The 15,465-nt window shown below is 50.8% G+C and overlaps 1 protein-coding gene across 1 annotated transcript; it reads right to left on the reverse strand.

The window, feature by feature from the left end:
* Positions 1-235: 235 nt before the first annotated feature.
* On the reverse strand, positions 236-8,748 carry KRT8 (keratin 8). The gene is made up of 9 exons (XM_079140908.1): positions 8,314-8,748; positions 5,433-5,641; positions 4,658-4,718; positions 3,237-3,332; positions 2,507-2,671; positions 2,086-2,211; positions 1,377-1,597; positions 1,163-1,221; positions 236-665 (listed from the first exon to the last, which is right to left on the reverse strand). Exons 1-9 carry the CDS (start codon positions 8,656-8,658, stop codon positions 475-477), a joined length of 1,473 nt encoding a protein of 490 aa, XP_078997034.1. The 5' UTR covers positions 8,659-8,748; the 3' UTR covers positions 236-474.
* Between the last annotated feature and the right edge of the window lie 6,717 nt (positions 8,749-15,465).

Below are 15,465 nucleotides of genomic sequence, written 5' to 3' on the forward strand. Positions count from 1 at the left end.
AACCATAAGGCACCATGCACAGTTGACAGACTGTTGTACAGGTACAGGTGTTCCCAATCATGACCAAGTATCAACCAGGTTTCATCAAAGGAGTCTCTTTGGGAACAGCCAGGAGGCCAGACTTTCCTGCCCAGCACCCTCTGCTTCCTGGGTCCCTCCCACTTCTGAGTCCAGGAAAAGGCCTCCGGAGTACCTCCCTCCCGCCCTGTGGACATGAGACACACATAGCAAGGTGAGCTGGCAGGGCCACCCGAGGCTTTATTTTGGAAAAACAAAAATGAATTGGTTTGGGATTAAGGGCATGGGCAAGAGGGGGTACTCCAGGCAAAAGAGGGGATGCCCAGGGGTGAGTAGGGCTAGGGCTGAGCCTCGGGCAGGTCTCTTGTTCCCTATGCTCCCCTCTTTCAGCTGGCTCCCCCCAGGCTCTGGGGCAGCAGCAGAAGGCAGGAGACAGGGAGGAGCTACGGAGGCCGTTCACTTGGGCAGGACATCTGAGGACTCAGACACCAGCTTCCCATCGCGAGTCTCAATCTTCTTCACAACCACGGCCTTGGTGCGGCTGAAGGAGCTAGAGCCCCCAGCAGAGCTGAAGCTGGGCTGGAAGGAGCTGAGGCCGTAGCTGAGGCCAGGGCTGGAGAGGCCCCCGTAGGATGTGCTCAGTCCTCCTGGTCAGGAACAGAAGTAGCACGTGAGCCCCGCCCACATCAGGCCCCACCCGGCGCACACACCCTGGACTGCCTGGCTATGGAGATTCTAGCCCAGGTCTGCCTGACCAGTCACAGCATCCTTCCGCACTCAGGACTGCCAGGGAACCAGGAGGAGGGTGGGAGGAAGCTGCCATATTAGCTGCCTGTCCTTGGCAGCTGGGTCCCAGCTCCCTCCACTGTGTTAGAAGGAAAGTTACAACAGGTATTTTAAAAAATTAGTACAATAAAGCATATAAATCACTTAGCACTGTGCCTGGTCACAGCTACCATTTATTTGGGGGGCTTTCTATTAATACCTGTATTATCTGGGTCCTGGGTATGTCCCCTATCATTGTAGTTTTCTCTCAAGAACAGGAATCCTGCTCCTCCTGTCTCCCTCAACTGCTCCTGAGCACAGCTCCTCCTGCAGGTCTCCTGAACCCCTGGCCTCCATCCCCAGGTCCCAGGACACTCACCTGAGTAGCCACTGGTGGTCTTCGTATGGATACTCATGTTCTGCATCCCAGACTCCAGCCTATACCCAGATACATAGTATGTCAGAATCAACTCCTGGCCCATCTTGTCCCAGAACAGGACCCAAGTCCCAAGGGGGCTCCAGGCAGCCCCCACCCCTCCCCACCCCAGGTTCCAGGAATGGGGCTCCAAGACCAGCGAGAGATCCCCACACACCTGCTCTCCTCGCCCTCCAGCAGCTTGCGGTAGGTGGCAATCTCGATGTCCAGGGCCAGCTTGACGTTCATGAGCTCCTGGTACTCGCGCAGCTGCCGCGCCATGTCCTGCTTGGCCCGCTGCAGGGCGGCCTCCAGTTCAGCCACCTTGGCATTGGCATCCTTAATAGCCAGCTCCCCGCGCTGCTCAGCATCAGCGATGGCAGCCTCCAGGGATGCCCTCTGTGGGGAAAGCAGACAGGTAAGCCAGCAGCGTCTGGTACACCAACCCTCTGTCCCTCTTCTAGGCTAGACTCAAAAGGAGGTGCCCACCACGAGACTGAGGAAGCAGAATGCAGCCACTGCAGGCCCTTCCTTTCACACGCTTTCCACCTGTGCCACTTAGGTTCCCCTACCTTAACAGAACCAGATCTCTGGGTTCTAGACTTTCCCTAAAGGAGCAAAACCAACCTTGCCCTGATATACGAGACCAGTTAAATAAAGCAGGCTTGGGGATGTACCCTGGACCCCATCCTACCTGATCAGCCCCCTACCACCCTGTCCTGGTCCCAGAGACTGCTCAGTGCCCCTGCTTCCCAGGAGCAGTTCGAGAAAGGTGGGCGAAAATCGCCTCTCCAGCTCTGGGCCCAGACCCCTCCCTACTTCCTACATGACCTTCTCTCACCCAAAGCTGTCCAAGGACCCTGCCCCACTTCCAGTCCAGTGGCTACCTGGCCTTTGAGGGCCTCGATCTCCGCCTGGAGGCGGCTGATGTTGCGGTTCATCTCAGAGATCTCGTTCTTGGTGCGGCGCAGGTCATCCCCGTGCTTCCCAGCCAGGGTCTGCAGCTCCTCGTACTGCAGATGTGGGACAGGGTGAGATTCAAGAGAGGACCCCTGGACCCTCAGGTGCCCTCCCGCAAGGGACAGTGCCCTCTCAGCCAGGTCACCAGAGCCTGGATCACCTCGACCCCTCGGGCTCCTATACACACGCAGACACACACACAATCACTAAGGGCCTCTTCTCAGGCCACCAGGCACCCATTCTGCAGGTCCAGCTCACAGCAGCAGAGCAGAGCTGAAATCCTGCTCCCTTCCCAAAACACAAAACAAGCCAGAAGGAGAGGCCCAGCCTAGTGGCCCTGCTCTTCACCTTTATCTGGTACATGCTCTCGGCCTCGGCCCGGCTGCGGTTGGCGATCTCCTCGTACTGGGCACGGACCTCAGCAATGATGCCATCCATGTCCAGGGAGCGGCTGTTGTCCATGGACAGCACCACGGACGTGTCGGAGATCTGGGACTGCAGCTCACGGATCTCCTAGGGGAACAGAGGGGCAGGTGGTAAGGCTCTGTCCCTGCACAAAAGGACCCTTCCTTAGGGGATAAGACAACAGAGGGGAGCAGCAGGAGCAGGAGGGAGTTAGGGCTGGAGAAGGCCAAGTTCCTGCCGAAGGAAGACAGGTCAAGGACCTGGAACACGGAGGGAAGGATGCAGAAAACCTGGCTGTGGGTGAATAACCAAGGGAGAAGACCCCTTCTCTGCTCTCAGCCACCAATACTAAGCACACAGAGGTGGCTGATACAGCCCCCAAGGATCGGGAACAAGGGCTCTGGGGATGCAGCAGGCCTCAGTAGCTACTGGGTCACCACTCTGTGACAGCCTTGGACAGCTTATTTCACTACTCTGAAATCATTTCCTCATCTCCAAAATGGGGTAATAAACTCTCCCTCATGCAAGGGGACAGTGCCACTAGAATAACATTAACTGGGCTAATATTTCCTTGTCTGTTGGTGCACTAGGGGCTGGAGGAAGCCTTTGGCCAGGTCCCAGGGTGGAGCACTACAGGGCAGGGACCCTCCTCTGCAAGCCCCCAAGAACATACCTCTTCATACAGCTGCCTGAGGAAGTTGATCTCGTCAGTCAGCCCTTCCAGGCGAGACTCCAGCTCCACCTTGTTCATGTAAGCTTCATCCACATCCTGGCGGGGAGGGAAGGGGGCTCTGAGCTGAGTGCCCACCCCCAACCCCAATCCAGGGGCTCCCCAACATCACTCTATGACCTGGACTTGGGACCTTCTAACTAATCGCCTCCCTTCCCCCCACATTGTGGATGATCCTCCAGCCCAAGTTCTGTCCATCCCACCTGTATCCCCAACCCACACACCTTGACTCTGCTTCCTACAGTACCCACCCCCACCTGCCCACCCCAGGAAGGCCTCTATGGCCAGACCTCCAATTCTGCTCCATTTTTTTTTCCTTCCTTTTTTTTTTTTTTTTAAATAATCAGTCATATAGTTTTATTTATTTACACTGTAGGACAGAGGGTCTGTGGGACAGACATTGATGTGCAATAAGTTAATTACCTCTTCCAAATGAAAATAATTCTGCAAGCGACAGTATATGTAATGTGACTGTCCATTTGATGAAAACACTTGCCACATCCATAAGCCTTATTTTCTGAGACATGTTTGCAAATAGTGATCGAAAACCTTTCCCATTTTCTTGCCATTTAGAAACTAAATACTAAATGTATCAGAATAAATCAGGGTAAACATCAAGAATTCACAAAGGTAGGTAATGAAAAGGGGTTATGTCTTTTTTTGTTTGTATTTAAAGGTTTGCAAAACCGACAGCTGCCAAAATTAGCATCTGGCTCTTTTCTGTATTTAAATATAGCATATTTACATCCCATATGTCAGCACACTATAGCATATATAATGCCAGAGCTGGATGGGAGTTTAAGGGATCTTTCTAAAGCAACCTTTTTTTTTTTTTTTTTTTTTTTTTTTTGCAGACTGCATTTTGATTCATTGTACACAAATGAGGTACAACTTTTCATTTCCATGGTTGTATCCTTTAAAAAAAAAAAAAAAAAGGTTTTATTCACTTTTTTTTTTTTTTTTTTTTGCAGTGCTAGGGATTGAACCCAGGGCCTTGTGCATGCAAGGCAATCACTCTACCATCTGAGCTATATCCCCAGCCCTTTATTCACTTTCTCTTGTACAAAAATCCTCTATTGGAGCCAGAGCTAGAGCCTGGGTCCTTTGCACTGAGACTCTGGTGGAGGTTTCCATTTTTTTAAACCATATTCCAACATTGATGTCCGGAATTCTGTCCAAATGCACTAAACTACCTGTCTTTATCTGAGTTTCCATGTTATACATTTTGAATGAACTCAAATGCTAAAACAAATTAATATGTCCCGTTACTTAGAAACATTTAGGGACAGAATCTAGAAAGTTCTTAGTCCAAGTCTCTATGCCCCAGCCTCCAGCATCTGAAGAGAGATAGGAGGACACCTCACCTTCTTGATGAGGACAAATTCATTCTCCATCTCTGTACGCTTATTGATCTCATCCTCATACCTAATGGGGAAAGGTTTAGAATCAGAGCATGAAGCAAAGGGGAGGTGGCCCTGGGTCTTCTCTTGCTGGTGGTGGTAATACCTGGGATTGAAGCCAGGGTCTTGGGCACACTGAGCACCCGCGCTACCACTGGGCTATAACCCCAGCCCTGCCCTCTTTTAAGGGGACATGAATATCTAGAAAACTCAGTTCACAGAAATGCAAGATATGAGCAGGGTGGTTCTTCTGTCCTCACCATCCTCTCCCCTCTCCCCACCGCCTCACACCCTATCCTCAATCAATTAGGAGGCCTAGAGCAGGAAATCTTTCTCCAACTTCATGAGTACACATTGGACTGGGCATACTGGAAGGATCAACAGCAGGGCCTGACGTGGGATCTCAAACAGAACTCCCTGGAGTTTGCCAGAGGTCAGGGGTCAGGAATAAATAGGTAACCAGGGATTACAAGTATGAAAGCAAAGCTTGTTGGCTGCCTATCTCAGGGGTACTACTTAAGCATTACATGTAACTTGTCCAAATCTGGGCAGTCCTGAGATTGAAGGGATGGATGCAATGAATAATTATGACAGGACAATGGGCACAAATATAGACTGTCCCAAGCAAGCCTGAAAAGATGGTCGCCCTAAGCAGAGAGCCACAGGGGCTTGGGCCTCTGCTCCGGGGAGCGGGGTCGGGTAGGATGACTCAGGGGAGGAAGGGGGTTTGGGAGCTCACTTATTCTTGAAGTCCTCCACCAGTCCCTGCATGTTGCCGAGCTCCGCCTCCAGCTTCAGCTTCTCCTGGCCCAGGGACTCCAGCTGCCGCCGAAGATTGTTGATGTAGCTCTCAAACATGTTGTCCATGTTGCTGCGCGCAGTCTTCTGCTGCTGGAGGAGGCTCCATTTGGTCTCCAGCATTTTGTTCTGCTGCTCCAGGAACCGTACCTGCATGAGGAGGAGAGACCAAAAAGGTCCACATCAGACCAGGGTCAGTTGATGAAGGAAGCAAGCACTATCTTTTCCCCTCAGGCCACTCCCCCAAGCAATGAGGTCCCCAGAACTCAGGGACCTCCTGAGCTCTTCCGGGAGGACCACCTATGACCTGGGGGCAACAGAACAATGAGACAGTGTGTAGTGAGATGGGGAGTGGAGTTGGAGCCATGTCCCCCTAGCAATTGGGATGGGAGGAGCATGGTTGGAAGGGGATTGCTAACAGAGCGAGGCTGAAGCTGCAGAACAGGACTCAAGTACCTAGGCTGCATGTCATAGATCAATAAAAATAGCCATGCTTTCTTTTTTTTGTTTTTGTTTTTTGTTGTTGTTGTTGTTGTTTTGGTACCAGGAATTAAACTCAGGATAGCTTAACTTCTGAGCCATGTCCCCAGCCTTTTTTATATTTTATTTAAAGAAAGGGTTTCACTAAGTTGCTTAGGGCCTTGCCAAGTTGCTGAGGCTGGCTTTGAATTCATGATTCTCCTGCCTCAGCCTCCCAAGTCACTGGGATTACAGGCAAGCACCACTGCGCCCAGCAACAGCCAAGCTTTCTAAAGATATTTTGATTTATATTTTATTTAAGACTGAAAAAGAAAATAGATTATGTATATTAAATATTATTTGGAGTGACTTTGAAGGAACCGATTCAGGCAGACAAGGGAAACTTTAGCCCTGACACTCAGAGAGCACTGGATAAGAGCTCTAGGTTCTAACCAACATTGATACTAACCTCTGCTGCCTAAGTTGACTTGCTGCCCACTTCAAAGCCTGAGTCTCCCCAAGCCTGCAAGAGCCTCAAGAAACTCAGGTGGGCCCTTTCAGGAGCCCCATCTCTGCACAGAATTCACTTTGAGCTGGGGTCATCTGCAAACTGGAGGTGCCTCCCTCCCTCTCACAGATTTCTTTTGAGAGTATTCTGCCTGGGGAGATCCTCTCCACCCACTCTTGCCCCAAATACAGAGGCCCCAGTCCCTTGAGCTTAAGGAATCCTCTTCTTAGAATGAAATTCAGAAATTTTAGTGGGGAAATGTTCTTAAAGAAGGAATAATAAGACTTGTTCCAAAATGGGGAATACATTTTTTTAATCAATCCGAAATTGTGCCTTGTGGGCACAGGGGGCATAGTCGACAGACAGGAAGGATCTCTTTTTAAATTGTGGAGCCTTTGAAGAGAAGGACATTCTGAAGGTATAATCCAGTTATTTCTCCACAACCCACTCTGTAAAACCCTTTCTTCCTCAGTCCATTCTGCCCCAAAATTATAAAAAATACTAATGACTATCATAGTTAACCCTAAAGAAATATGCTTGATGTGGGTCACCCTCGTTCCAGGATCACAAGTGTGAATAGACAAAAATCTCAGATTACCACGCCCATTTTACAGATGAGGAAGTCAGACTCGACAAAGTGGCCCATCAAAGAAAACCTCCTCAAGGCCATGTGAACCAAAAGTCGGACTCCTAACTGCGCTTAACGGCTATCTGTAAGGACCCCAGGGCCGGCCAAATGCAGTCCAAAAGTGAAGGGCTCTTGGAAAGTAACCAGCAAGCCCTGGGCAAAGAAGAGGCGCCCCTGGGGGATGTCAATTCCTAAGGGCGTCGTCTGCCCCAGGATTTCCCTCCTCCCGTTCCCACAATGCCTCCCAGGAGCCAGTCAGCAGCGAAGGGCCAATCCTCCGGGGCCCCCAGGGCCGCAGAGCTCCCAGGCCGCAAAACCCGGCCTGGCTCCCTGTCTGGGAAAGTGGAGCCGGACCGCTGGGGCGGAGCCGGGTAGGAAGAGTGAAAGGGGCCAAGGGCCAAGTGGGGAGAGGGGCGTTGGCGGACGGCCGCGTCATCTGAAGCCATAAACTCCGGATTTAACAGGACGTGGAACCCGGGCGGGGTGTCCAACGCCCATAGACTTTGAATCCTGGATGGGCTTTCCCGAAGCCAGGCCCCGCATCTCTCCCGGATGCGGAGAGCACAGGTAGCCGCGCGCGTCCCGGAGTCGCGACCTGGGCGCCGGGTCCCGCGGCGGCCCGGCCCCGCCCCCACCGCGGCAGGCAGGAGCGGGCCGATAGTGACTCACTCTGGTGCCCCACACTCAGGCCCTGGGACGTCAGAGGCCTCGATCGATACTTGCTCGGTTGAACCAAGACACCTAAACTCTCTTAAACTCCTAGAACCCTAATGAAACCCCTAATTTTTTTTTTTTTTTTTTTTTTTTTTAACAAAAAGGAAGAAAGAAAGCATGAGGTCACCGTTGTGGAACCCTTCGGGCAGTGCTAGGGGAAACGAGTGAACCTGGAGGGGTCCCCTCCCACCCAACAGTAGAGCAGCTGGGAAAGCTGGACGCTGAAAGTTTTACTGGCAGGTCAGAACACGGTTGGGCTGAGGTAGATAAGGAAGTACTGGGATTAATAGTCAGAAGCCATCCAGACCCTCTTCCCATCCCACTCCCCAGCCCAAATCAAAGTGCATGGGAGGAGCCAGCCCTAGGCTGGAAGGGAGCGTTGCCAGGATGATGGGGCCCAGCAGGAGCTGGTGGGGGCTGGAGATGTGCTGCCAGTTAGGGTGACCAGGAGAAAGGGTGTGGGCCCTCTGGGCCACAGCAGGCACAGTCCATCCAGACAGAGGGGACCCTTACCTTGTCGATGAAGGAGGCAAACTTGTTGTTGAGGGTCTTGATCTGCTCCTTCTCCTGAGTACGCACAGCCTGGATGTTGGGGTCTACCTCCAACTTGAGGGGGCTCAGCAGGCTCTGGTTTACAGTGACTGCTGTGATGCCCCCCACAGCACCAGGCCCGCCATAGCTGCTACTCAGACCCATGCTGGAGCCCAGGCTCCCCCTGAAGCTGCTGCTGCTGCCCACCCGGGAGAAGCTGGAGGAACTGATGCGGGCACCAGGCCCACTCGTGTATGAGCGGCTACTGAAGGCCCGGGGGCCAGAGGTGGACATCTTGTAGGACTTCTGGGTCACCCTGATGGACATGGTGGAGGCTGGTGTGAAGGCAGGAGAACTGAAGACAAGAGACTCAAGAAGGAGCCGAGCAGCTGCTTCTAAGTAGTGGGACAGCGCCCAGGAAAGGCCCCTTATAAAAAAGAGCGCAGCCAAAGGGGAGGGAACAACTCCTCGTACCTGAGTGGCTAGGCCCTGAGGGGGGCCGGGCCTAACCTGCCACCTGCCACCTCCGGGAAGGACTCAGGCGAGGGCAGCAGAGAGCTGCTCCCACCCAGGAGCTTACTCCAGCACCACCCAGAAACAGCAAAGAGCAATTCAGTCTGTGTGAAACTGGGAGGAAGGTATCCACCCAGCCGCCAAGTCAGGTAACAAGGCGACGGGCCTGGGGTCGCCCAGCCCTGGAACCCTGACTGCTGGGTCTCCTTCCCTCCTGGCAGGAAAAGGCTCCCTAACAATTGGATCTCTTCTAAGTAGCTGATTCCCCAAAGACACCCTCCTATACAAGGGTCTGCCCAGGCTGGCCAACGGGGCCCTGGATTCCCAAGACTTGGATCTGAGGTCAACCATTTGCCTCCTCTCTCCAAGTGACTGCAGCACCCCTAGCAGCTGGTACAGTGCCAAAAGGGGCTGGGTAAATATTTGTGGAATGAATGAATGAATACACACACACACTGGCTGCCCTCTGGGTCCGTAGGCAAGATAAAGAGAGCTCTAACACAGCACTTTTCCTGGACACAACCCTCCCTGGCTAGCTGAACACTGGAGGCCTCCCTCAAGGGCACAGAGAACCAAGAAAAGAAGGATAGGAGAGCACAGGGAAGAAGAGAGCTGCCCTGGGGGTCTCCATGGTTCCCATTGCTTCGGTAGTGTCATTCCCATTGCCCGGGGTGGGTGAATCATGCACAGTGAGACAGGCTGGTGGGGGTGGAGTAGAGTGGATCGGCACTGGTGATGAGTCATTCTGCAGCCACCTGGACCCTCTTTCTCTTACCAGGCCCCTAACTGGCCAGAGGAGATGGGGAAAGTTCCTGCACCTGTCTCCCTGAGCCCATTATCTGAATGAGTCAGGAGAACGGGTTGGGGCACAGTATGCACCTGTGTGAGGCTGGAGACTGGGTAGCTGAGCAAGGCACTCCAGGCCTGGGTGGGGCGGGTGGGGCAGGATGTGGGTGGAAGGCAGGAGGTTTGGGTCCCCAAGGCAAAGATTCCACCTGCAATTACCTGGTGGCTCAGGCTAGATTCTCTGGAAGGTACTACAGGGCATGACATGTGGTCTGGATAGATCTTAAATGGGGAGACCAACAGATGTCAGGCACCCAGATCCCCTAGGGGAAAGGGACAGCCCCAACCCAGGGAGTGTGTGACCACCTCCTGGGAGGATAGATATTTTGATATATGTATTCCTCCACATCCTCCTCCAAGAAAGATACTTAGGATCCCAGGTCAGGCCTCTAGGACTGTTACCCCACAGAGACTCAGAAGCCCCCTCCTAGGGACATAGATGAATCAAAAAAGACACGCAGACAAGCTCCCTTCACCTCACACTTGTACACAGAGGACTCACTTCAAGGTCCCTTCCAGAAAGACAAATCCACGATCCAGAGAAGGGTCACAAGGGCCACCACATCCCTTCCTCCCCTGGTGGCTTTTCTCCACCCACGGCCTCCTGCTGGGCAGAGGGAAATCTAATTAGTTCTTATTTACACCAGGTCCTCTTCCAGCCCCTTTAAACAATGTTTCATTTTTGGAAGTCTGATTTGAATGCATGCCACCCCCTCTCCAACAAACACCCACACCCAGCAGGAGGGAGGGACTTCTTCCAGAATACCAAAGGGAGGGGGAATGGGCCCAGTGCCAAAGCTGGGACTGAACAGGCGGAAGGAGAGGGAGGGGCTGGTCAGACAGGTATGGCAGGCAGCCCTGGGGAGGGACCAACCAGCTCTCCCCTTCTTCCCCTGCCCCACACTGCTGTGGAGGGATCAGGAGGGGTGCTGACTGAGAGAGGGGGATTACACCACAGATCCTGACTTGGGCGGCCAGCCGGAGGAACACCAAACAGCCACACAGGCCCCTTCCTGAACTCTCAGCCCCCTCCACCCCAATGACCTGGTTCTTTGGTTCTAGTCCTCCTAAAGTGAGGACAGAGGGGGCTGCAAAGACCCCTGGGGTGTAGAGGCTAGAACGCTGCTCCAGATCTCACCCACAGGAGCCCCTCTTTCCTGGGACAGTCCAGAGCAATCCAAGGCTAGTAGCATTTGCATGTCATCTAGCCAACCCATCCCTAGAGACACATGTCCAGGCTCAGTGCCAGAAAAGAGGTCAGAACTGCCCTCGGATGGTCTCCCTCCACTTAGGACCTCGGGGGAGGCAAAAGGGTTAGGCCCTGGGGACTAGGGCCAAGTGATGAGGTAAGAGAGTGAACAGGACTAGGGCAGTCACAGCTCCTTGTAGGGCTGTCTCTGGCCACTGCTGCCTGCTCAACAAAAGGGACCGTGTTTGCAGTAAGGTGACTGCCCTGCCTGGATGGCTCTGCCCTAAACCGCCTTTCCTGGAGAGTAGAAGTGGGAAGGAGGAGACACACACTTCTGTTAAGGCCCAGCCCTCTACTCCTCCTCTGAGGAGGGTCCTGAGGCCCTGGGCGCCAGTCTAGGCTGAGGGCCAAGGTGGGGTGGACAGGTAGTTGTTATCCTCACTCACAGTCACAGAAACAGATGGTCCCAACAAGTACTCAAAGATCAGGACTAACCCACTGATCTCATATCACAGCAGCATTGTTCAGAACAGCCAGAGCGGACGCCACCCCAACGTCCATCTACTGGGGAATGGGTGAACTTAATATGTAGCAACACACAAAGGAATATTACTCACAATGAAAGGTAATGCAGAGGAACCTTGCAAATGTTACGCTAAGTTAAGGGAGCCAGCCACAAAAGGCCCTGTATGAGTCTGTCTATATAAAATGTCTGCAATAGGCAAATGCATAGGATACAGATTATGGTTGCCTAGGACTGGGAAGCATGGAGATAGATGCAAAGGGTACAGGGTTTCTAAATGTGATGGTAGTGAAGTTGCTCAAGTCTGCAAACATACTAAAAAGTATTGAATTGTACACATTAAATGGTCAATCTGTATGGAATGTGACTATAGTTCAATAAAGCTATTATCAAAAAAAAAAAAAATATATATATATATATATATCTCATCCAGGAACTGCAGCACACACCTAAAATCCCAGCCATTTGGGAGGCTAAAGCAGAAGAATCACAAGTTCAAAACCAGCCTAAGCAACTTAATAATACCCTGTCTCAAAATTTAAAAGGCTAGGATGTAGCTCAGTGGTAGAATGCCCCCAGGTTCAAACACTGTATCACAAAATAATAATAATAATAATAATTTTAAACAAAAGCATAATTGCATTACATGTAAAAAGCAGGGACTTTGTAGGTCAGGATAGAGGTTGGAGGGCAAGGTAAGAGTTTTTTCCATGCTGAAGTGAAGAGAATTTCTGCCTCTGGGTTAGGGCAACACCACAAAAGTACTGAAATTACTGTAAAAGATAGGGCAAAGTGGCCAGGTGCAGTGGTACACACTTGTAATCCCAGTAACTCAGGAAGTTGAGCCAGGAGGATCACAAATTTGAAGTCAGTCTCAGCAACTTGGCAAGACCTTGTCTTAAAAAAGGTCTGGGGACTTAGTTCGGTGATAGAGTGCCCCAGTATCAAAAAAAAATGGAGTACTCAATTTAAAATGCTATCCTTAACCCAGCTTGGTGGCACATACCTGTAATCCCAGTGACTCTGGAGGCTGAGACAGGAGGATTACAAATTCAAGGTCAGCCTCAGGAATTTAGCAAGACTGTCTCAAAGAATAAAAAGGAATGAGGATGTAGCTCAGTGGTAAAGTACTCCTGGCTTCAATCCCCAGTACCACAATAAATGAATAAATACATTTTTAAAATAAGTAAAAAGTTATTGTTGTTATAGAAATAGTTGGGGGCTGGGGTTGTAGCTCAGTTTGTAGAGCACTTGCCTAGTGCATGTGAGGCACTGGTTCGATCCTCAGCACCACCTAAAAAATAAACAACAACAAAAAAAAGGTATTGTGTCCATCTACAATTTTTTAAATATTAAAGAAAGAAACAGTTGGGTTTAGTCCTGAGACAACAGAACAATTAGTTTCAATAGGAAGTCACAGACGGTGGGTAAACCCTCAGTGAGCCACATCATGAATAATAAAGTAGATTTGATTGTTGATCCTGTGCTGTATGCCTTAAGGCCAAAACTGTTCAATGTTTAGCAAATAGTGACTTTTTTCTTCATAAGTGGCAGCTCTGATGATTAAAGCCAGCAGGATGGGAATAAACTGACTGCCTAGGGAGGCAGCAAACTCCATTCCCTGGGAACAGCTGTCCCCTGGGCTCCCTGGAGGCGTGTTCCTCTACCAGGGAGGGCTTTGGATGAGAATATCCAACCCTGGGAGCCTTTGATCCATGTCGTATCACCGTGGATCTTTGCACATAGGAGGTGAAACACTTGTGAATGTTCTCTGAATTGAAATTTTGGTTTTGATAAGAAGAGATATGATTAGAAACAGGTTATGGGAGAGGATGGCCAGGAAAGCCTTATTGTGGAGGAGGCAGACCCAGCCCAACAGCCTGGAGATGACAAGAGGTTGTGCACCTAATTCAACACTCTCATCTCTACCGAAACCACATCGGGAAAGACCACCATTGGACCATCAGTGAAGTCACTGCAGGAGGGATCGAGTAATGGCTCAGTCTTTGGCGCCCTTCTATCTGCAGCATGTCAAAGTAGCCTACGGAAGAGTGGCCCATGCCTAGGCTGGGGTTGTGCACTATATCTTAGCTATAGTCCCACCATCAGATTCTCTACGAACACACCCTTCTGTCCCCAGGGGAAACAGACCAGAGTCCAAGGCCAAATCACTAGAATTCCTAGTGAGAAAGGAAGATTGAACTAGGTGCAGTGGTGCATGCCTATAATCTAAGTGGCTCCTGAGGCTGAGGCAGGAGGATCACAAGTTCAAGGTCAGCCTCAGCAACTTAGTGAGACCATGTCTTAAAAAATAAGAAGGGCTGGGGTTGTATCAGTGGTAAAGTGCCCCTGGATTCCATCCCCAGTACCCTCCCCCAACACATATTAAAAAAAAGAAGGAAAGGAGGATCGATAGCCTGCCCCTCGGGGAGGAAAACAGAGATTCAGTTCCCTGAGCCCGACATTCCACCACTGAGACAGGCATGACAGAGAGGCGGAGGGCAGCTCAGCAATGGAGTCCAGCGGCCTATGGTTCTGAATATCCTGCTGGTCAACCTGACGACCAAGCAGGGCGAGGACCAGAGGCCTTTATTCCTGCTTCTTTTGATTCATTCGTTAATTTATCCACTCATCTGCCTATCAGGCACTAGTTTAAAAAATGGACAAGAGAACTTTTTGGTTCCTCTCAAACCATTTAGACACAGGTAGGAGCCTCCTTTGGCCAAGGCAAGGTGTATCCTCAAGATCTCTGTTGGAAAGTGACTACGAGTAGCCTGTGGTCATGGATTCAGCATTCCGATGGCTGACTGTACATTGGGGCATGTGCTGGGAAGGCTCCAAGGGCTTGGGAGCTATAGCCTTCGCTCTGTGTTAGAGAGAGACAGACACACACATACACTGCCATTTATTCCAATGCTTTAACAATAGCCCTTATCTGGTGCAAAATTACTTTATAGAAATACCTGTTTATGTGTTTTATTAATTTTTAATTGCATTATTTGCTGATTGTTGAGTTTTCCAGTCTTTATATATTTTGTAAACAAGTATGTGTATTGAAAATGTTAATAATATTTTATTATTAATGTTAATAATAAAAACGGAAAAAAGAAAAATATTTTATGAATATTAATTTGCTTAATCGTCATAGCAACTTCCTAAGTAGATGTCATATCACTTTTTTTTACCTTATGGGACATACAAAAGTTTAGAAACACAACCAAGTTGAAAGAGCAGCGTGCTCTTTCTCCATACCCCTCATACAGTGAAGGAGAACCAGAAAGGCCGTAAGGTACTTTCACACCAGGAGACGACCCTCAGACCAGCAAACAGCGCCCAGCAGGGAGGGGCAGGGTCTGAGGAAGGAGATTGAGGAGAGGCACACTTGATGGGAAGAGGAAGGGTCCCCCAAGCAAGCAGGAGGACTCCTGGGATGAGGAGTCCCAGCCAAGAGAGCGTCCCCACCTCCGCATTGCTTGAAGTCAACCCGGTCTAGGATGGAAACTTCCAAGACTCCATTTTCCAGCTTGCCCTCCCAGCACCAGGCTCTCAGAGAAATCTAGGGATCCATTTGTAAAGCAGAATCTTGTGGTCTGAAGAACATCTTCCAGATATTTGCTTAAAAGCCCATAACTCAGGGGTTGATCAAGAACCTCTGAATGCCATGTACCTCATAACTGCCAAAGTGTACATGCTGACCCACTGTCGCCCAGGCACCGACCCCAGCCTTGGATGAAGACAAGGGCCTCTTTCTTGCTTTCCTGACCCACAGGATCAGTGACCCTTCCATACCTGGACCAGAGAAAACCACAGAGCACTAGCAAAGATTCATGGGCAGGCGGATGGCCTTCTGAGAGGTGTTCTGCCTCCATGTCTCACCCACCACAGTCTTGGCCTAAGTGAAATGCTCATGTGTGTAGGGAAAGCTGGTCTTGTGGTGGTCAGGTCAGGGACTGTGGACACCCAGAGGGCAGATGGCCAATATGCCACACACGGATATAGACCACTCCAAACAGTCACACGATCAGTTGCCCTGGCTGGGAAGCTCTGGCCTCAGCAAACCAAT

The sequence above is a fragment of the Sciurus vulgaris genome, assembly GCF_902686455.1.
Source record: "Sciurus vulgaris genome assembly, chromosome: 5".
NCBI classification, from domain to species: Eukaryota; Metazoa; Chordata; class Mammalia; order Rodentia; family Sciuridae; genus Sciurus; species Sciurus vulgaris.

Coding starts and splice junctions, on each gene's coding strand:
- KRT8 (XM_079140908.1), bottom strand. CDS start 8,658: ATGTCCATCAGGGTGACCCAGAAGTCCTACAAGATGTCCACCTCTGGC. Junction 5,642..8,313: donor TTGCCTCCTTCATCGACAAG/GTAAGGGTCCCC, acceptor CTCCTCATGCAG/GTACGGTTCCTGGAGCAGCA. Junction 3,333..4,657: donor AATTTGTCCTCATCAAGAAG/GTGAGGTGTCCT, acceptor CCTCCCCGCCAG/GATGTGGATGAAGCTTACAT.